Source organism: Bombina bombina, chromosome 5 (assembly GCF_027579735.1).
Source record: "Bombina bombina isolate aBomBom1 chromosome 5, aBomBom1.pri, whole genome shotgun sequence".
Classification (NCBI taxonomy): Eukaryota; Metazoa; Chordata; class Amphibia; order Anura; family Bombinatoridae; genus Bombina; species Bombina bombina.
Window position 1 is genome coordinate 284,431,294 of NC_069503.1, and position 23,360 is coordinate 284,454,653.

Here is a 23,360-nt window from a genome sequence, read left to right on the forward strand (position 1 = left end):
CCAGACTACAGATATATCCTAAATTATTACATTATCATTGTATCACAATATGCTAATATGTAATTACCGTATAATAAAACCAGTTATGGTTAGGTTAGTAATATGTAGTTTTATCAGAGATGGGATTTTTTTTTAGTAGGTGAACACTTAGGGGTATATTTATTAATGTGCGAGTGGACATGATACGATGTAGCGTATCATGTCCGCCGCACATTGAAAAACGCAGACAGTATACGCTGTCAGCATTTATCATTGCACCAGCAGTTCTTGTGAACTACATGTGCAATGCCGCCCCCTGCAGATTCACGGTCAATTGGCCGCTAGCAGAGGGTGTCAATCAACCCGATCGGGTTGATTTCTTTCCGCCGCCTCAGAGCAGGCGGACACGTTAGTTATGGAGCAGCGGTCTTTAGACCATACGGAGCTTGATAAATCAGCCCCTATGTAGATGCATCTTTATTACAGATTCTCTAATTAACTGGGATGAGCAACCAGGGTATACGGATAATCTCTTTATATGGTACAAAACCCTTTATCCAAACTGCTGGGGATTGGAAAAAGTTTGGATTTCTTAATAGTTTGGAATACTAAATATTTATCTATTTTATTCTGTAAAATGTGACACCTTAGAGAGGTTATGGATATGTAAACAATATCTTATGTTACCTTTAAACAATATTTACATGTCATGATACAGCTTATAAATGCAGTCTAAACATTAACATTTTTAATACTTTGTATACATAGTACCATCAGAAAGATAGTACAGTACTGTAATCTTGTTTTAAATATAAAGTAGTATTTGCATTTTAGAACACAAAAAGCAAACACGTAGGTCGATACGATCGTCAGTTACTGGCAGGGCAAATTGTTATATTTGAAAAGTATGAAAGTTTGGATTTCAGAATAATTCTAGATTTTGGAAATCCAGATTTGAGGATGTGTACCTGCATTATTTTCCCCCAAGTAGGTTTGGGCGGTGGATTTTCAGCTGTTGCTATATCGGATAAGAAGAATTATACAGACTCCTTTAAGAGTAGAAATGGATAATGTATACTCTAACATATATTACAATTTAAAGCTTGTCACATAGTCCCACATGCATCATTTTGGTTACTGATAGCAATCTTTTGTCATTTTATTTCACAAAAATATTTCTCCCTCTTCATGTAACTGTTCATGTTTAACAGGATGCAAATAATTTTCCTATTATTGTGCATTGCGAATCCCACACTAGCAGGCAAATGTATATAATATCATTTTATTGCCTCAGTCAAATGTAACTATGCTGTTATTAACATGTATTTTTTTTATTTCTCTTTAGCCAACAAGTCCTAAATTTGGGAAAGCCGATTCATATGAAAAATTGGAAAAATTAGGCGAAGGCTCCTATGCTACAGTTTATAAAGGCAAAAGCAAGTAAGCATTTTATTAGGACGCAACGTCCCTCTGTTTTCTTTCATTTATGATGTGCCTTGTATTGTTACCATATTTTGATGGGTTTTTATTAAAAACACTTGTGAAAAACAATGTTATTTTATACCATATTTTGGCCAGACCATGTGAGCTCACCTGTCTATGCCAAGGCAAAACTCATAGGTGAGTTTTACTCTGATACATTTAAGTATGTAATGCTTTTAAATGGACAGTAAAGTTAAAACAAAACTTTCATGATTCAGAGAGCATGCAAAGTTATAATAAAGTTATAATAAAATTTCAAATTTACTTTCCTTATCAAACTTGCTTTGTTCTCTTGGTATCATTTGCATTTGTTGAAGAGTAAGCCTGTGAACTAGCTGAACACATTTGGTGACAAAGGGCATATATCTGCAATAAGCAAATATCAGCTTCCAGTTAGGGTTGTCACCTCAGCCATGTTTTCCTGGTCACTTATAAGTTACACATGCTGCAGGGTATGCAGGGAGGAACATGAATGCTGCTTTTCAGGATCACTATTCGTGTGCTGTCCAGGGGTGCAATTCATGTTCCCCCTGCACACCCTGCAGCATGTGTAACTCATAAGTGTCTAGGAAAACATGGCTGAGGTGGCAACCCTACTTCCAATAGTGCATTACTGCTCATGAGCCTATCTAGGTTTATCCTTCAACAAAGGACATCAAGAGAACAAAACAAATTTGTCAACAGAAGTAAATTGGAAAGATGTTTAAAATTGCATGCTCTATCTAAATCATGAAAGAAAATATTTGGGATTTATGTCTATTTAAAATCACTTGTATAGAACATATCTAATGAGAACAGGGGTGGACTCATTTAACCCAATTATATGCTTCTTTATCTATGTGCTTTGACATCATTAAAGGGACTTCAAACACTAAGGGCTAGATTACAAGTGAGTTGCAAATGGTTTGCACTAGTGTAATTGTGTTTTTGCAAGCTATTTTCATTGTGCTGATATTACAAGTGGAGCAAAATTGTGATTCCCCTAGCGTAATCGCCATTTACGCTTCAAACCATTCAGCGATCTGATCTCAGAACTCTGGTTAACTGTTTTCCGAAACTACAGTTACACTCATATTAACACTGTCTAATAAAAAATATTTAAAAAAAATATTGCACTGAAAAATTATAAGGGCTCAAAGATTGGAGATCTCGGGTGTTAGAGGAAAAAATGGCTACAAATGGCTTTAACATTGATACACATACATATACATTGCTAAAGATGTATTTGTATGTATATAGATATGTCTCTATATATATGTGTGTACATATATATAAATGTATTTATATGTGTCTATGTATTTATAGACATACTGTATATACACATATAAAAACATTCATATATATGTACACACATATAGACATATATATATGTTACAGTTAAAGTGCAGAAACAGTTAATGTGCACATTACCTAGCTAATCTGCAGATTAATGATTTGCTCAGTTAAAGTGCAGAATCTGCACTTTACCTAGGTAATGTGCACATTAACTGCTTCCGTGTAGTTAAAGTTGGAAAAGTTTGTTTCTCTCATGTAAACTGTTTATTGAAAAAGAAGCTGAAGAATGTTCCGATTTCGGCCAAGGGCAGATACGCTCCAGAGTGCTCTGTTCTAATCAGAGCCTCGGGCGCCGCAACAGCCTCTGGGAACCTTACCATGGGTCTCAGCCTGCACGTCTTGAAATTCTCTGTCTGGGAAATTGTCTATCGAATCTATCTATTTATTATTGATTCGATAGATAGATAGATAATTTCCCAGACAGAGAATTTCAAGACGTGCGGGCTGGGACCCATGGTAAGCTTCCCAGAGGCAGTTGCGGCGCCCGAAGCTCTGATTAGAACAGAGCACTCTGGAGCGTATCTGCCCTCAGCCGAAATCGGAACATTCTTCAGCTTCTTTTTCAATAAACAGTTTACATAAGAGAAACAAACTTTTCTAAAAAGCTTAAGTGCTTGAAAGTGTATTATTTGTTTTTCAACTGTATTATCACAGATACATTACAGCTAGAATGGCAGATATTTCACATTCTCAGTACGATGTTCTTACATTTATTTGTGCTCATTGCATAATTTCACAATGGGTTGCAGGGAAGTCGATTCAGTAACAATTCAGAATGCAGAATGGGAAATATACAATGCTTAGAAGTGTAGAGGCCAAGATGCTAATAAATACAAAAACAGAATGAGAGCAGTTGTTATACCCTTGGGAAAACTACTATAAACTTGTTAAGAAGTTGAAGTGTGTCCGGGCAATGAATGATGCATAAAGTGCGCCGCACTGCCCTTTAAGATTTAGTTTTTACCTCCATTTTCAGAAGAAAGTGCCCCAGGCTCTCTAAAAAAAAGTGATATGAACTGATTATCATAGGAAAAACCATGGGACTCCCTTTAGTTTATATATATGTTACCGCTAAAGTGCATTTTTTGCACTTTAACTAGTGCCTAGTAGGTAATGTGCAGATTATCTAGGTAATTTGCAGATTACCTAGGTAATTTGAGAAATGAAACAATTTTTCTACACTTTAACTGATCACCATAGTTAATCTGCAGATTAGCTAGGTAATGTGTTCATTAACTGATTTCTGCACTTTAACTGTAACATACATACATATATATATATATATATATATATATATATATATATATATATATATATATAAATAAAATTATATATATATATATAAAAGTGCATTAAAGCCCTTTGCCATTAAGTAGATGAGAACATGATAAAATATATTTATGCAATATTCATATTTAATAAAGATTTTAACTATGTATTTACTGTAAATATTTCATGTCAATAGTATGTTCTATACAAATCATAAAAATAAAATTTTGGAAACTAACACATACTTGTACAATTATCTAATGCTGAAAAGCAAGAGCCTTTTGCTGCAATATTATGTCCTTAATTACCATAATACCATTCATTGTGTCACATCTTTATAAGAAACTACAAGTAAATTACTTTTTTTTTCCTTAGGACTTACTTGGCAAAAACTTTGTAACTGCTAATGATTTTCTTTCTACTTGCACATAAAACAGTAAAATGCTTTAATACAATTTTAGTCTATAACCACTCGTTGTATTAGGTATATTTACACCAATTGATGTATTTTCATTTTACAGACAATAGAGCAGTCATAATAGCATTTTTGTCTATTTCAACAAAATATGTGTGTCTTAATTAGAAAGGAAATGCATAAATGTATAATAAAGTGTTGTTACTGAATGAATTATTTAATCACTGACATCTAACTGGTAAACATGAGTACCAGGAAACACTGATGCCTGATACTTTCTTACTTGTCATTAATGACCAGGGAACATTTAATTGTAACCTTAAGTAAATCATGTGTTTGCAATTAACATTATGTTTTATAATGAAAACTATTTAAAGTGATACCAAACACTAAATACAATTCATACACCTCCCTCCAATCATGTTTGCTGCCATTATGGAGCCGAATTATCATTGTGTGAGCGGACATGATCCGATATTGCAGATCATGTCCGCTGCACATCGATAAATGCCGACAGCATACGCTCTCAGCATTTATCATTGCACCAGCAGTTCTTGTGAACTGCTGGTGCAATGCCGTCCCCTGCAGATCTGCGGCCAATCGGCCTCTAGCAGGGGGTGTCAATCAACCCAATCGTATTTGATCGGGTTAATTTCTGGCGATGTCTGTCCACCGCCTCAGAGCAGGCGGACAGGTTATGGAGCAGCGATCTTTAGACAGCTGCTTCATAATTTGCGTTGATAAATATGCCCCTATGAGTTGCTGCTCATATGCAAAGTGGCGCTGTATTTTTTTTTTCTCATTCGTGAAAACTCTGCTTGTGTTAAGCTTTTTGCGCTAGTCGGGTTGCGTTTAAAAAAAAACTTATTTTGCGCTAGCGGTAACCCAAATAGCACAAAAAAAACTAACTTCATTTTCCACTTGTGCGTTCATGTATTCCCCCATAGAATTTATTGGAGATAAAAAGGGGGGAAAAAAATAACACCCTAGATTGTGCAAAATCCATCCCATTTTCATATTCCCCATAGAAGCCAATGGAGAGAAAAACATTGTTGAAAAAAAAAACACCCATCGAGCAAACAACATAGCATAAATATGAGTTTATATAGTGAGCAAATATAGTACAGAAGTTAAAATACTGTTATTGGACAAATTTCTATCTAATTATATGCTGGATGCATTATTAGACATCAATACTCTGTTTCACAACAGCAGCAGCAGAACAATTCTCTACACCACCAGATCAGTAGTTTTAACTAATCACCAAATCTCAGTGCAACACTGAATTTAAAAAAATTAAATGAAAGGAAATTAGATATGTAACCAGTGGCTATAAAAGCATCCTGGTGAAAAGTCAACTGTATTGCCAAAACAAATTGATTTACTTGTATTCATTTTATGTTATGATTTAAGTACAATTGAAACTGAAATGTGTCTTCTAATTTTGTATTTAGAGTGAATGGAAAGCTAGTGGCATTGAAGGTGATAAGACTGCAAGAAGAGGAAGGTACTCCATTTACTGCCATCAGGGAAGGTAAGAAGTTGTTTATGTAATTGATGTATTATATATTATGTAATGTCACAGCAGGAATCATCACTAACAGTAAAGAGACAATACACAGTATTCTTCCACTGATCATGCACATTGCACAAACGCTGACGTACAACTTGGGACATCATTGCGCATTGCGGGCACGAGATCCAGGAGAAAAAAAAATCCAACATAGGGAAAAAGGAGAATGTAGGAGGAGTTTGGGAGCCATGTTAAAATATACAACTGTTTAGGTATGAGTACCGAGCGCTAAAGTTTTAAAAAGGCCTTAAGCTTACTAACAGAATAGCCTCCTAGCAGACTAAATAGTAGATATCAGAATAAGGGGCGATAGTAAGCGCTGAATAGCTTAAAAGGCTGGAAACTCAATTCTGGCGAATAATTTATTCCATATACATTCAAATTAAAATCACAGATAAAATGTTAGAACACAATGTTCATATAGAAATACAATAAAATTCTATTCATGGATCCATGAAATATTCCAGGAGTTGTGTAACTGGCTACTTTAGTTATACAAAACCTTGAATGTAACTCTCCCCAAAGTTCATATGTGTGTTTGGGATAGATTTATAAGTCGGTTGCCTGACTGTGAAGTCAGATGGAGCATACAATTTGACAAATTTCAGCGGATGAAAAGAACGTGTGGACTGTGGTTCAAATCGAAACAATGTGATGTGTAACAATAAACATTAAATCAACTTTCAATTAAACATTAAATTCTCAGCACATGATGGTGTAAAAACATTCGTTCAAACTTCAATACAAAAATCACAAAATAATGCAATAATCAAAGGCGTGTGAGATCCGTTACCGGACCAAGTGAAGGAGGGGCTGTGAGAGAACGTGACGTTGATACAAAAGTAGGTGTTTAACCCCAAAGGAATGTGAATCCACACTAGCGCTAGTGAAAAAATACCAAAAGGGATATATAAAAAATATATAGTTCAATGTAGATCAATCTTAATGTCTTCCAAGTTTTGTGTAGGTGTAACCATATGTTCTGGTGGTGTAAGAATCGACACCAAAATGTTGCTTTTAGATAAATATTAAATCCAGTGTGAAAAAAATATAACGATAAGTGAAAAATGTGAGACAGATGAAAAAATGTGAGACAGATGAAAAAATGTGTGTATCCTCGAAAATAAATGAATAATCCCTTAAAAAATAATAAAACAAAAATATCCGCAATCCAAGAGTGTAAAATTTGGTAAAAACAGTAAGAATCTTGATGGGCAAAAACTCACGATGGGCAGAGATTCTATATGGGTGCTCCTAAATATAGAGCCGCTTCAGCACCCTAGGTGCCAGATCCGGAGGTGGTAGTTATCAACTGTTAAGTGATATTGTTAGTGTCTATGATGGAAGTCCATATAGTATATATAAAAATATTGTCAATATCACAAATATAAAAAAATATATATATAAAAAGATGAAAAGCCTGAAAGAGAAAAAAAGAAACAATAGTGCAACACTGTATATAAAGGACAATAGTGGTATAAGAATCAAGCTCACCAGTATGTCTGTCAACGCGTTTCGGCCACGATTTGGCCTTTCTCAAGACTATACTGAATTTGTGTGGACTGGGAGCTTATAAAGCCTAGATGTGGGATTGTTTGTGGGCGGTTTTGGCGCCAAACTCTGAGAGGGGATTCCCCTTCCTGTTTGCCTCAAAGCATCTCTGGGAAATGTACAAGTATTGACTTAGTCTAATTTTCATCATAGTTTCCTATCTTCTTATATCAGTATTGGTTATATGATATAGTGCAAATTCTCATTTGTATTTTAATTTTTTTTTATATTTTTAAAATGTGTCCCGGATCTATAACATACGTTATGCCGTTATTTTTTTTTAGTTAGCCTTCTACCGTATTATAAAGTATAAATCTTTATCTAGTGTATTACATCTTACAGTGTATACCTTTTTTCGGAATAAAGAATATGGGGGCTAGTTTTTGGATTTCGATCGCTTAATTTGTTTTTGTTGGGAGAGAATAGACATTTCAGAACCGGATGTGACGGCTCCCGTGTTGCTATCTGGTATATGTAGTTCTATCATGGGCTTCCGTTTTGTTGTTCTATTACTGCTACTACTATGTGTAGCTTCCGGTAGTTATAAATTATGAGTAAATCTACTTTCTTGTGTGAGAGGATATAGTGGCTGACACTTGAATTTCGATAACATAGTTCATTATTGTAAAAAGAGGTGGGGGGGAGATTTTTCAGAACCGGATGTGACGGCTCCCATATTGCTATCTGGTATATGTCGTCTAACGTGGATTTCCGGTTTTTCCTATTGCTCCATTGATGTTACTGCTGTGTGCTGCTCACAAATATTATAGATAATGAGTGAATCGACTCTCCTATGTAAACAAAAAATATATGTGTATATTTATATCTTTAGTTTCTCCATTTTTCTTCAGTTTTGTATTGAAGTTTGAACGAATGTTTTTACACCATCATGTGCTGAGAATTTAATGTTTAATTGAAAGTTGATTTAATGTTTATTGTTACACATCACATTGTTTCGATTTGAACCACAGTCCACACGTTCTTTTCATCCGCTGAAATTTGTCAAATTGTATGCTCCATCTGACTTCACAGTCAGGCAACCGACTTATAAATCTATCCCAAACACACATATGAACTTTGGGGAGAGTTACATTCAAGGTTTTGTATAACTAAAGTAGCCAGTTACACAACTCCTGGAATATTTCATGGATCCATGAATAGAATTTTATTGTATTTCTATATGAACATTGTGTTCTAACATTTTATCTGTGATTTTAATTTGAATGTATATGGAATAAATTATTTGCCAGAATTTAGGAGTTTCCAGCCTTTTAAGCTATTCAGCGCTTACTATTGCCCCTTATTCTAATTAAAATATACAACTGTGCCATAATAGCTTAAATACATTTTTTAATCCTGTATGGAGTTCTAAATGAGAAATGATGCAGAGAATAATCATGAGGAAATCTTTTGAATAAGGTATGTTAGTAATAAGGTATGTTAGTAATCGGTGTAGACTGTCCCTTTATATTCTCAAAAAGTTCCATTTTACCACAGAACAACTCTTTTATGTAGAAGTGTGCAGATAATAGAAATATATGTCATGACGAACAGTCTACACCTCAGCAGCAAATGAGATGACTCAGAAATTCTGATGTTTTCATCAGATTGTTTAATGGCTTGGTATCAACAAGAGGGTATCTGTATATATACACACATACATATAACACATAGAAAGTCTAGCACTCACTTGCAGACAGACAACTAGATTAAAGGACCGCTCAATGCAGTAGAATTGCATAATTAACAAGTACAAAAAAAAAAAAATACAATAACACCTATTTTCAAATAAGCAGTAGATTTTTTTTTCTGACTTGAGTTTCCCATTAAAAGCAAAATGGAAAATTCAACAATCCACTTTATCCCACCCAACACCATACACTTCAGAGCTTACCTTATATACATAGTCGAAAGTGATATTGGGCAACGATCTAATGCCAAGATTCTCTCTTTCCACCCCAATTCAATATATCTTTCTCCTGTTAAGTGTGGTCAGTCCACGGGTCATCATTACTTCTGGGATATTAACTCCTCCCCAACAGGAAGTGCAAGAGGATTCACCCAGCAGAGCTGCTATATAGCTCCTCCCCTCTACGTCACACCCAGTCATTCTCTTGCACCCAACTAATAGATAGGATGTGTGAGAGGACTGTGGTGATTATACTTAGTTTTATACCTTCAATCAAAAGTTTGTTATTTTATAACAGCACCGGAGTGTGTTGTTCCTTCTCTGGTAGAATTTGAAGAAGAATCTACCTGAGTTTTTTGTATGCTTTTAGCCGGCGTAGTTAAGATCATATTGCTGTTCTCGTCCATCTGAGAAGTGAGGTAAACTTCAGATCAGGGGACAGCGGGCAGGTTAATCTGCAAAGAGGTATGTAGCAGCATATTATTTTCTGACAATGGAATTGACTGAGAAAATTCTGCCATACCGATATAATGTAAGCTCAGCCTTAAATGCAGTAGTAGCAACTGGTATCAGGCTGTCATGTATGTATATTTTACACTTCAGTATTCTGGGGAATGGCACTTCACTGGGATAATACTGTATGCATAAGACTTTAGCCTAATTTGCAGTGACTAGCAACAGGCTTTCTAATGACATTTCATTTATTTGATGTTAAACGTTTTTGCTGGCATGTTAAATCGTTTAATTTTCTGAGGTACTGGGTGAAAAAATGTTTTGGGCACTGTTTTTTTCCACTTGGCAGTCGTTTAATTTAATTTAAGACAGTTTACTGATCTCCCTCACTGTTGTGTGTGAGGGGGAGGGGCCTTTTTTGGTTCTTTTGCTACGCATCAAAAAATTCAGTCAGAAGTCTCTTGTCTTCCCTGCATGATCCGGTTCGTCTCTACAGAGCTCAGGGGTCTTCAAAACTTATTTTGAGGGAGGTAATCACTCACAGCAGAGCTGTGAGATTGTAGCTGACTGTGATAAAAAACGTTTATTTCTATTCTTTTTTTCTGCTATCAGGGTTAGTTATCCATTGCTAATGGGGGCAATCCTTTGCTAAAATTGTGTTTTTACTGGAAAAGATTTGATGTGATAGTTTCTCAGTTTATTATTTCTCAACTGTCATAACTTTTTTCTGTGCTTCTTAAAGGCGCAGTACGTTTTCATATTATTTGTAAATTACTTTGAAAAGTATTTCCAAGTTGCTAGTTTATTTGCTAGTGTGTTAAACATGTCTGATTCAGAGGAATATCTCTGTGCTATATGTGCTAAAGCCAAAGTGGAGCCCAATAGAAATCTATGTACTAATTGCATTGATGCTACTTTAAATAAAAGTCAATCTGTACAAATTGAACATATTTCACCAAACAACGAGGGGAGAGTTATGCCGACTAACTCGCTTCACGTGTCAGTACCTGCATCTCCCGCTCGGGAGGTGCGTGATATTGTAGCGCCGAGTACATCAGGGCGGCCATTACAAATCACATTACAGGATATGGCTAATGTTATGACTGAAGTTTTGGCTAAATTACCAGAACTAAGAGGTAAGCGTGATCACTCTGGGGTGAGAACAGAGTGCGCTGTTGATAATAGGGCCATGTCTGATACTGCGTCACAGTATGCTGAACATGAGGACGGAGAGCTTCAATCAGCAGGTGACGGTTCTGATCCCAATAGAATGGATTCAGACATTTCTAATTTTAAGTTTAAACTCGATAACCTCCGTGTACTGTTAGGGGAGGTATTAGCAGCTCTAAATGATTGTAACACCGTTGCAATCCCAGAGAAATTATGTAGGCTGGATAGATACTATGCGGTACCGGCGAGTACTGACGTATTTCCTATACCTAAGAGGCTTACAGAGATAATTACTAAGGAGTGGGATAGGCCCGGTGTACCCTTTTCCCCCCCTCCTGTGTTTAGAAAAATGTTTCCAATAGACGCCACCACACGGGACTTATGGCAGACGGTCCCTAAGGTGGAGGGAGCGGTTTCTACTCTGGCTAAGCGTACCACTATCCCGGTAGAGGATAGCTGTGCCTTTTCAGATCCAATGGATAAAAAATTAGAGGGTTACCTTAAGAAAATGTTTGTTCAACAAGGTTTTATATTGCAACCCCTTGCATGTATTGCGTCTGTCACGGCCGCGGCCGCTTTTTGGTCCGAGTCCCTGGAAGAGACTCTTGACTCAATAACTATAGATGAGATTTCAAACAAGCTTAAGACACTTAAGCTAGCTAATTCATTTATTTCGGATGCCGTAGTACATTTAACTAAACTTACGGCTAAGAATTCCGGATTCGCCATTCAGGCACGCAGAGCACTGTGGCTAAAATCCTGGTCAGCTGACGTTACTTCTAAATCTAAATTACTTAATATACCTTTCAAAGGGCAAACCTTATTCGGGCCCGGGTTGAAAGAAATTATCGCTGACATTACAGGAGGTAAAGGCCACGCCCTGCCTCAAGACAGAGCCAAACCTAAGGCTAGACAGTCTAATTTTCGTTCCTTTCGTAATTTCAAAGCAGGAGCAGCATCAACTTCCTCTGCACCAAAACAGGAAGGAGCTGTTGCTCGCTACAGACAAGGCTGGAGACCTAACCAGTCCTGGAACAAGGGCAAGCAGGCCAGGAAACCTGCTGCTGCCCCTAAGACAGCATGAATTGAGGGCCCCCGATCCGGGAACGGATCTAGTGGGGGGCAGACTTTCTCTCTTCGCCCAGGCTTGGGCAAGAGATGTCCAGGATCCCTGGGCGTTAGAGATCATATCTCAGGGATACCTTCTGGACTTCAAATCCTCTCCCCCAAAAGGGAGATTTCATCTGTCAAGGTTGTCAACAAACCAAATAAAGAAAGAGGCGTTTCTACGCTGTGTACAAGATATTTTACTAATGGGAGTGATCCATCCGGTTCCGCGGTCGGAACAAGGACAAGGGTTTTACTCAAATCTGTTTGTGGTTCCCAAAAAAGAGGGAACTTTCAGGCCAATCTTGGATTTAAAGATCCTAAACAAATTCCTAAGAGTTCCATCGTTCAAAATGGAAACTATTCGGACAATCTTACCCATGATCCAAAAGGGTCAGTACATGACCACAGTGGATTTAAAGGATGCTTACCTTCACATACCGATTCACAAAGATCATTACCGGTATCTAAGGTTTGCCTTCCTAGACAGGCATTACCAGTTTGTAGCTCTTCCATTCGGATTGGCTACGGCTCCAAGAATCTTCACAAAGGTTCTGGGTGCTCTTCTGGCGGTACTAAGACCGCAAGGAATTTCGGTAGCTCCGTACCTAGACGACATTCTGATACAAGCTTCAAGCTTTCAAACTGCCAAGTCTCATACAGAGTTAGTACTGGCATTTCTAAGGTCGCATGGATGGAAGGTGAACGAAAAGAAGAGTTCTCTCTTTCCACTCACAAGAGTTCCCTTCTTGGGGACTCTTATAGATTCTGTAAAAATGAAGATTTACCTGACAGAAGACAGGTTAACAAAGCTTCAAAATGCATGCCGTGTCCTTCATTCCATTCAACACCCGTCAGTAGCTCAATGCATGGAGGTGATCGGCTTAATGGTAGCGGCAATGGACATAGTACCCTTTGCACGCCTACATCTCAGACCGCTGCAATTGTGCATGCTAAGTCAGTGGAATGGGGATTACTCAGACTTGTCCCCTACTCTGAATCTGGATCAAGAGACCAGAAATTCTCTTCTATGGTGGCTTTCTCGGCCACATCTGTCCAGGGGGATGCCATTCAGCAGGCCAGACTGGACAATTGTAACAACAGACGCCAGCCTACTAGGTTGGGGCGCTGTCTGGAATTCTCTGAAGGCTCAGGGACAATGGAATCAGGAGGAGAGTCTCCTGCCAATAAACATTCTGGAATTGAGAGCAGTTCTCAATGCCCTTCTGGCTTGGCCCCAGTTAACAACTCGGGGGTTCATCAGGTTTCAGTCGGACAACATCACGACTGTAGCTTACATCAACCATCAGGGAGGGACAAGAAGCTCCCTAGCAATGATGGAAGTATCAAAGATAATTCGCTGGGCAGAGTCTCACTCTTGCCACCTGTCAGCAATCCACATCCCGGGAGTGGAGAACTGGGAGGCGGATTTCCTAAGTCGTCAGACTTTTCATCCGGGGGAGTGGGAACTTCATCCGGAGGTCTTTGCCCAAATACTTCGACGTTGGGGCAAACCAGAGATAGATCTCATGGCATCTCGACAGAACGCCAAGCTTCCTCGTTACGGATCCAGATCCAGGGATCCGGGAGCGGTTCTGATAGATGCTTTGACAGCACCTTGGACCTTCGGGATGGCTTATGTGTTTCCACCCTTCCCGATGCTTCCTCGATTGATTGCCAGAATCAAACAGGAGAGAGCATCAGTGATTCTAATAGCGCCTGCATGGCCACGCAGGACTTGGTATGCAGATCTAGTGGACATGTCATCCTGTCCACCTTGGTCTCTACCTCTGAAACAGGACCTTCTGATCCAGGGTCCCTTCAAACATCAAAATCTAATTTCTCTGAAGCTGACTGCTTGGAAATTGAACGCTTGATTTTATCAAAACGTGGTTTTTCTGAGTCAGTTATTGATACCTTAATACAGGCTAGGAAGCCTGTTACCAGAAAGATTTACCATAAAATATGGCATAAATACTTATATTGGTGCGAATCCAAGAGTTACTCATGGAGTAAGGTTAGGATTCCTAGGATATTGTCTTTTCTACAAGAAGGTTTAGAAAAGGGTTTATCCGCTAGTTCCCTAAAGGGACAGATTTCAGCTCTGTCCATCCTTTTACACAAACGTCTGTCAGAAGTTCCGGACGTTCAAGCTTTTTGTCAGGCTTTAGCTAGGATCAAGCCTGTGTTTAAAACTGTTGCTCCACCATGGAGTTTGAACTTAGTTCTTAATGTTTTACAGGGTGTTCCGTTTGAACCCCTTCATTCCGTTGATATCAAGCTGTTATCTTGGAAAGTTCTGTTTTTAATGGCTATTTCCTCGGCTCGAAGAGTCTCTGAGTTATCTGCCTTACATTGTGATTCTCCTTATCTGATTTTTCATTCAGACAAGGTAGTTCTGCGTACTAAACCTGGGTTCTTACCTAAGGTGGTCACTAACAGGAATATCAATCAAGAGATTGTTGTTCCATCTTTGTGTCCTAATCCTTCTTCGAAGAAGGAACGTCTTCTACACAATCTAGATGTAGTCCGTGCCCTGAAATTTTATCTACAGGCAACTAAGGATTTTCGACAAACGTCTTCCCTGTTTGTCGTTTATTCTGGTCAGAGGAGAGGTCAAAAAGCTTCGGCTACCTCTCTCTCTTTTTGGCTTCGTAGCATAATACGGTTAGCCTATGAGACTGCTGGACAGCAGCCTCCTGAAAGAATTACAGCTCATTCTACTAGAGCTGTGGCTTCCACTTGGGCCTTTAAGAATGAGGCTTCTGTTGAACAGATTTGCAAGGCTGCAACTTGGTCTTCTCTTCATACTTTTTCCAAATTTTCCAAATTTGACACTTTTGCTTCTTCGGAGGCTGTTTTTGGGAGAAAGGTTCTTCAGGCAGTGGTTCCTTCCGTATAAAGAGCCTGCCTGTCCCTCCCGTCATCCGTGTACTTTAGCTTTGGTATTGGTATCCCAGAAGTAATGATGACCCGTGGACTGACCACACTTAACAGGAGAAAACAAAATTTATGCTTACCTGATAAATTCCTTTCTCCTGTAGTGTGGTCAGTCCACGGCCCGCCCTGTTTTTTATGGCAGGTCTAAATTTTTTAAATTATACTCCAGTCACCACTGCACCCTTTGGCTTCTCCTTTCTCGTTGGTTCTTGGTCGAATGACTGGGTGTGACGTAGAGGGGAGGAGCTATATAGCAGCTCTGCTGGGTGAATCCTCTTGCACTTCCTGTTGGGGAGGAGTTAATATCCCAGAAGTAATGATGACCCGTGGACTGACCACACTACAGGAGAAAGGAATTTATCAGGTAAGTATACATTTTGTTTTCCTGACGAGCTAAGACCACAGTTTAAGAAGTGGGAGAATAAGGGACTGTACCGAGTTGCAGACGTATTAAATAACAGGAAGTTGCTCTCCTTCAATCAATTGCAAGAGAAAGTAGCACCAATACAAATACATTGGTATCTTTACCTCCAACTCAGCTCCTCAGTCAGATCATTTCTCAGAGACACTAAGAAGGGAGCCCCTACTATTTTGGAACTACTTTGTAATAGCCCCCATCGCTCCAAACACACTATTTCCAGACTATACTTGACTATTTAATCTGGTCCACTAAAGACCAAATCCTCGGTTATGACAGCCTGGGAAAGGGACTTGAATATGACTAAAGACCTAGTGGACTGGGAACACCTATTTCAGACCCCTGATAGAGGCCTTTTGAATGCAGACTTAAAAGAAAACGTTATGAAAACACTTTTCCTATGGTACCTTACACCGGTTAAGACCGCACATATGTACACACAAGGCAGCAAACTATGCTATTGAGGGTGCGGGGAGGTAGGCACATATCGCCATATGTGGTGGGACTGCACTGGGGTCAATGCGATCTGGATGAGATTGGCTTCTTTTATGGGTCGCCTGATAGGTGAGGAGATCAATTTCACTATACAACAAGCTCTCTTACACGATCACAACACCTTATATAACAAACACTTAAATACCTTTTTCAATATTCTATGTACGGTCACCAGAACATGTATTGCTAAATATTGGAAGACAGGGGTCCCTACCTGGTCTGAAATAATTAATAAGATACAATACACATACAATATGTGCGAATTGGCATCTGGGATCCCAGACAACAAGTACACATTTCATCAGATCTGGTTCTATTGGATAAATGGGGATGCTTCAGACCGGGATCTACCCAATAGGCGTACCATACCTTGATCAACATGCATTGCACACTTAGATTCAAAAGCACTACCATGATAAGCTTATCCAGCTGTTGCTGGATATGTTGTCACCTTTACCCATGTTATATTCCTCCCCCTTTTTTTCATATAAATTTATGGTATAACTTACCTTCCTTGTCTTACATTGCTCAAGGGGATAAGTTCTCCCCCGTTCTCTTTTATGTCTCTTAGAGGGAGGTCTAGGACACCATATATGTTATGTTTTACATCATGATTGCGGAGAACTGAGATCTAATTTTTGAATATTTGAGTTATACAAGTTCGAAACTTTATTTGTTATTTGACAATGTGTTTTATTTTCAATTTGTTTGAAAACTTAATTGGCAAATTTTTATGTAAATGTACTTGATAAATCTTTGAAAACTTTAATAAAAAATATTTAAACATAAAAGCAAAATGGAAGAGTTAGTTACAGCATTTGGCCAAATGGTGATAGGCCCAGGACCACGTCAAGGTCTCTCCCTCCCTGGGTCCCCAACCTACAGCCACACACAGCCTTCAACTAAGCACACTGAGATACAAACAAGGGTGGCACAGGCCCTTTATAATTTCCCTAAACAAATACAAAACACAGAAATTAACTGCTCACTCAAACTGGACTGGGTATATCACATCTTTTTATTTTCAATAAACACATACAAAACACAGAAATGGACACATTTCTCTTACATATTAATTTTTCTCTGTAAAGGAATTAAAATATAACATCTAGGTCCCAAGTGATTGTCGTGAGAGGCCTAGAACTCAACCTTGACTGAACAAGCAAATGGCATTTAAAATTGAAAAAATAAAACAGAAACATGTCGTCATTTTATAGGCTACAGGTACCTTAAAGGGAGACTTAACCCAAATTTTTTCTTTCATGATTCAGATAGAACATGCTATTTTAAGCAACTTTCTAATTTACTCCTATTATCAATTTTTCTTCGTTCTCTTGCTAGCTTATTTGAAACAGAAGGCATCTAAGCTTTTTTTGGTTTAGACTATGGACAGCACTTTTTTTTATTGGTGGATGAATTTATCCACCAATCAGCAAGAACAACCCAGGTTGTTCACCAAAAATCGACCGGCATCTAAACTTACATTCTTGCATTTCAAATTAAGATACCAAGAGAATGAAGAAAATTTGATAATAGGAGTAAATTAGAAAGTTGCTTAAAATGTCATGCTCTATCTGGATCATGCAAGAAAAAATTTGTGTTCAGTGTCCCTTTAACATAGTGGGAATCAGAGAGTAGTTGTTTGAACAAGTAAGAAAAATGGATGCTAAAATTGAGATAACTGATAAGCTCTAGCATAGTAACAATTTATTAAAGTAATAGAGGTTTATACAGGTTAAGTATTACAGATATTAAATATTAAAGTCCAAAAATTAGATATTTGTTAGAGCAGGTCATTTTAGAACTATCAGCCCTGTAAAGCTATATGTTTAACCCCCACATGAACTGCTGCTCATCCATTCAGCAGTGCTAGTCAAATGACCCAGCTGTGCACCTAGCACTGCTAATTAGGTCAGCTGCAGTTTTAGAGCATGCCATTTTTAGACTATAATGGCCCTTTAAATCATTGTTACAAATTTACTCAATATTCATAAACATAAGTGGGGTGCAAATACAAGGCAAAACAAGAAACTTGTATGGTATAATTAATACATATGAGATGATATTGTGAAGAAACATTATTCAGAAGTCTTAATAGTAAAATACAGATTGCTACAACATATGATTGAATCTGATAGTTCATCTGAATCAAGAAAGAATAAAAATGTGGGTTAAGTATCCCTTTAAGTGTAAGCTTACAACTGACAATGTATTCACATGTCAAACAGACTTATCAAAATATTCCTTTAAAAATCTATGCTTACTAATTTAACACTTTCTATTGTAGTAACATGTCTTCAGCAAATCATTATGGTACTGACATTTTCAATAACTATCGCCTAGATTACGAATTTTGCGGTAACAGGGGTGCGTTGTTAATGAGCCTTTTTTTTTAACGCTATCTTAAGACAACGCTGGTATTACAGGTTTTTTTCAACCCGGCGTTAGCTGCAAAAAGGTGAGCGTAGAGCAAAATTTAGCTCCACATCTCACCTCAATACCAGTATTACTTACGGTAGTGGTAAGCTGCTAAACGTGCTCGTGCACGATTTCCCCATAGGAAACAATGGGACTAAGACGGCTGAAAAAAAACCTAACACCTGCAAAAAATATAAATATTTATTAACCCCTACTCTGCCGCTCCGGACACCGCCGCCACCTACATTATCCCTATGAACCCCTAATCTGCTGCCCCCAACATCGCCGAACCCTACATTATATTTATTAACCCCTAATCTGCTCCCCCAATGTCGCCGCAACCTAACTACATTTATTAACCCCTAATCTTCTGCCGCCAACGTCGTTGCCACTATAATAAAGTTATTAACCCCTAAACCTAAGTCTAACCCTAACACCCCCTAACTTAAATTTTATTTAAATAAATCTAATTAAAATAACTACAATTAAATAAATTATTCCTATTTAAAACTAAATACTTACCGATGAAATAAACCCTAAGCTAGCTACAATATAACTAATAGTTACATTGTAGCTAGCTTAGGGTTTATATTTATTTTACAGACAAGTTTGTATTTATTTTAACTAGGTACAATAGTTATTAAATAGTTATTAACTATTTAATAGCTACCTAGTTAAAATAAGTACACATTTACCTGTAAAATAAATCCTAACCTAAGTTACAATTACACCTAACACTACACTATCATTAAATTAATTTACTAAATTACCTACAATTAAATACAATTAAATTAAATAAACTAAAGTACGAAAAACAACAAACACTAAATTACAGAAAATAAAAAAATAATTACAAGCTTTTTAAACTAATTACACCTAATCTAATCCCCCTAATAAAATAAAAAAGCCCTAATAAAATAATAAAATTCCCTACCCTATACTAAATTACAAATAGCCCTTAAAAGAGCCTTTTGCGGGGCATTGCCCCAAAGTAATCAGCTCTTTTACCTGTAAAAAAAAATACAATACCCCCCAAACATTAAAACCCACCACCCACACACCCAACCCTACTCTAAAACCCACCCAATCCCCTCTTAATAAAACCTAACACTACCCCCTTGAAGATCTCCCTACCTTGAGACGTCTTCACCCAGCTGGGCACAAGTGGACTTCCAGATGGGCAGAAGTCTTCATCCGATCTGTGCAGAAGAGGTCCTCCAAGCGGCAGAAGTCTTCATCCAGGCGGCATCTTCTATCTTCATCCATCCGGAGAGGAGCGAGTCCGTCTTCAATCCAGCCGACAAGGAGCATCCTCTTCAAACGAAATCCAAGCGAAGAATGAAGGTTCCTTTAAATGACGTCATCCAAGATGTCTTCCCTTCAATTCCAATTGGCTGATAGGATTCTATCAGCCAATCGGAATTAAGGTAGGAAAAATCCTATTGGCTGATCCAATCAGCCAATAGGATTGAAGTTCAATCCTATTGGCTGATCCAATCAGCCAATAGGATTGAGCTCGCATTCTATTGGCTGTTCCAATCAGCCAATAGAATGCAACCTCAATCCTATTGGCTGATTAGTTTAAAAAGTTTGTAATTATTTTTTTATTTTCTGTAATTTAGTGTTTGTTGTTTTTCGTACTTTATTTATTTTATTTAATTGTAGGTAATTTAGTAAATAGGTGTAATTGTAACTTAGGTTAGGATTTATTTTACAGGTAAATTTGTACTTATTTTAACTAGGTAGCTATTAAATAGTTAATAACTATTTAATAACTATTGTACCTAGTTAAAATAAATACAAAGTTGCCTGTAAAATAAATATAAACCCTAAACTAGCTACAATGTACTTATTAGTTATATTGTAGCTAGCTTAGGGTTTATTTTATAGGTAAGTATTTAGTTTTAAATAGGATTAATTTATTTAATTGTAGTAATTTTATTTCATTTTAATTTAAATTATATTTAAGTTAGGGGAGTGTTAGACTTAGGGTTAGACTTAGGTTTAGGGGTTAATTAATTTAATATAGTAGCAGCGACGTTGGGGGCGGCAGATAAGGGGTTAATAAATGTAGATAGGTGCCGGCGATGTTAGGGACGGCAGATTAGGGGTTAATAAAATTTAACTAGTGTTTGCGAGGCAGGAGTGCGGCGGTTTAGGGGTTAATATATTTATTAAAGTGGTGGCGATGTCCGGTCGGCAGATTAGGGGTTAAATAATTTATTTAAGTGTTTCTGATGTGGGGGGGGGCTCGGTTTAGGGGTTAATAGGTAGTTTATGGGTGTTAGTGTACTTTTTAGCACTTTAGTTAAGGGTTTTATGTTACGGCGTTAGCCCATAAAACTCTTAACTACTGACTTTTAAATGCGGTAGGAGTCTTGACAGGAGAGGGTCTACCGCTCACTTCTTCCAAGATTCGTAATACCGGCGTTAGGCAAATCCCATTAAAAAGATAGGATACGCAATTGACGTAAGGGGATTTGCGGTAAGCTCGAGTCGCGGAAGAAAAGTGAGCGGTACACCTGTACCTGTCAGACTCATAATACCAGCGGGCGTTAAAAAGCAGCGTTGGGACCTCTCAATGCTGCTTTTTAATGCTAACGCAAGACTCGTAATCTAGCCGTATGGGTATTAAAGCGTTTAAAGAGATTATTAGTCATCTGATCAGTAATATGATTTATGATGTAATATTGTATTACCAGTGATGTCACTAAAGGTCTATCTGATATAATGTATGACATCATCAATACAACCTTAGGATGGAATTTCTTTTTTGAAAAGCAATAAATGTATCACCTACAAACCATGTTTTGTGAAAATTTAAGAAATAGCTTGAACAGAATTGTTTCATTTATATATTCAGTATTACAAGGATGAAATTTGTGGTGTCATTAGAAACAAGGTAAAAATCCTTCAATTTCCATCTAAAGGGGAGGAGAGTCCACTGCTTCATTCATCACTTGTGGGAAATAAGAACCTGGCCACCAGGAGGAGGCAAAGACACCCCAGCCAAAGGCTTAAAAAATACCTCCCTCACTTTCCTCATCCCCCAGTCATTCTTTGCCTTTTGTCACAGGAGGTTGGCAGAGAAGTGTCGGAAGATTCGGAGTAGTCTCTTATGGAGGGTAGTACTCTTTGCAATGGGACTGGAGTTTTAAGTAGTCCTGTCAGCCTCTCAGTGAGAGCATGGGTGAAAGTTAGAGTCCGGAAATGCAGGGGGAGTTCTTCTGCTAAACCATCCCAACTCATATTAACAGCTCCTTAAGCAATCAGCATTGACGAGTTTCGCTGCCTGCTTTTATTCTCTCGAGTCCATGTCAGGAGCGAAGCTACTAACCTGTCACACTTGAAAGGCTGTGTTCCTGTTCCACAGCGTTGATTCTAGCAAGATCGTTTCATTATATATATATATGTGATAACACAAGAAGACAGGGTCACAGTGCGACTCCTTTTATCTGTATAGAATCTAGGGCAATACCCTCGGAAGGGGGTTATTGAACAGGGGGGATTTTAATATACATAATAATGTTTATTGTGTTTTGTGCTGCACTTGTGTTAGAATAGGCTCTGTCAGTGTGGAACAGTTAGAGAGAGTTTGAGGCGGGCTTTTTTGGTGCGTCTCTCGCTCAGTGCAGGGGCGGTCCTGCATGGCACTCCATGTGACCAGGTGTGGCCTCAGTAACTTCCTCTTTCTTGACCTGTGTTCGGAGAAGACGAAAGCTGTTTCTTGTAATCCGGGTCACAGGAGGTGGTAAGTGCCCCGGCCATTGGGATATAAATGTGCCATTTCATCAATAATCAAGTCCATAATAAATATGCAAGTTATGGAGGACTCTAAGAAGGATAATATAGGTACATTAAAATGCGTGGAGGGTAGCATGATAAATAATGACAGGGAGAAGGCTGAGGTACTAAACCAGTTTGAAGGAACCATTGAATGATGCTTTGGAACAGAATAGAACATGCCAGTCCATACCACTAACTGAGTTTTGTTTAGAGGATATCAGGAAAAAACTGGAAAATATTAAGGTAAATAAAACTCCAGGCCCAGATGGAATACACCCAAGGGTGTTAAGGGAACTTAGCACTGTTATAGACAAACCTTTACTCTTAATTTTTCAAGACTCATTATCCTCAGGCATGGTACCCCAGGATTGGCGTAAAGCTGATGTGGTGCCACTCTTCAAAAAGGGAAGCAGGGATGATCCAGGAAGCTATAGACCAATTAGTCTGACATCAATTGTGGGGAAGATATTTGAAGGGATTATAAGGGATTATATTGATGAGCATATTCGTGTAAACAAGATTATGAGTTCTAATCAGCATGGCTTTAGGAGAAATAGATCATGTCAAACTAATCTAATTAGATTCTACGAGGAAGTAAGTAAAAATATAGATAAAGGGGAATCAGTTGATGTGATATACTTAGATTTTGCAAAGGCATTTAATACAGTGCCGCATGAGAGATTAATGCACAAAATTAAGGGACTGGGAATAGCTGAAAATGTTAGCTCATGGATAAATAACTGGATAAAAGATAGGGAGCAACGAGTAGTAGTAAATGGATCATACTCAGATTGGACAAAGTTAATCAGTGGCGTCCCCCAGGGATCAGTACTGGGCCCTGTTCTTTTTAATATTTTTATAAATGACTTGGAGCAAGGATTAAATAGCGACATCTCTATTTTTGCAGATGATACTAAGTTGAGTAAGGTCATTAGGTCAGAGCAGGACGAACTCTCTTTACAAAGGGATTTGCTAAAATTAGAACTATGGGCAAGTGAATGGAAAATGAGATTTAATACGGAAAAATGCAAGGTTCTACATTTTGGAAGTAAAAATAAGC

General features: G+C 37.9%; 1 protein-coding gene across 1 annotated transcript in view; it reads left to right on the forward strand.

Moving 5' to 3' along the window:
* Window positions 1-23,360, forward strand: part of CDK14 (cyclin dependent kinase 14) — a 1,122,917-nt gene that overhangs the window by 365,993 nt on the left and 733,564 nt on the right. Inside the window, exons 4-5 of the mRNA XM_053714025.1 lie at window positions 1,325-1,419; window positions 5,935-6,014. Of these exons, the coding sequence (XP_053570000.1) occupies window positions 1,325-1,419; window positions 5,935-6,014 (175 nt within the window). The remainder of the gene's footprint in view (window positions 1-1,324; window positions 1,420-5,934; window positions 6,015-23,360) is intronic.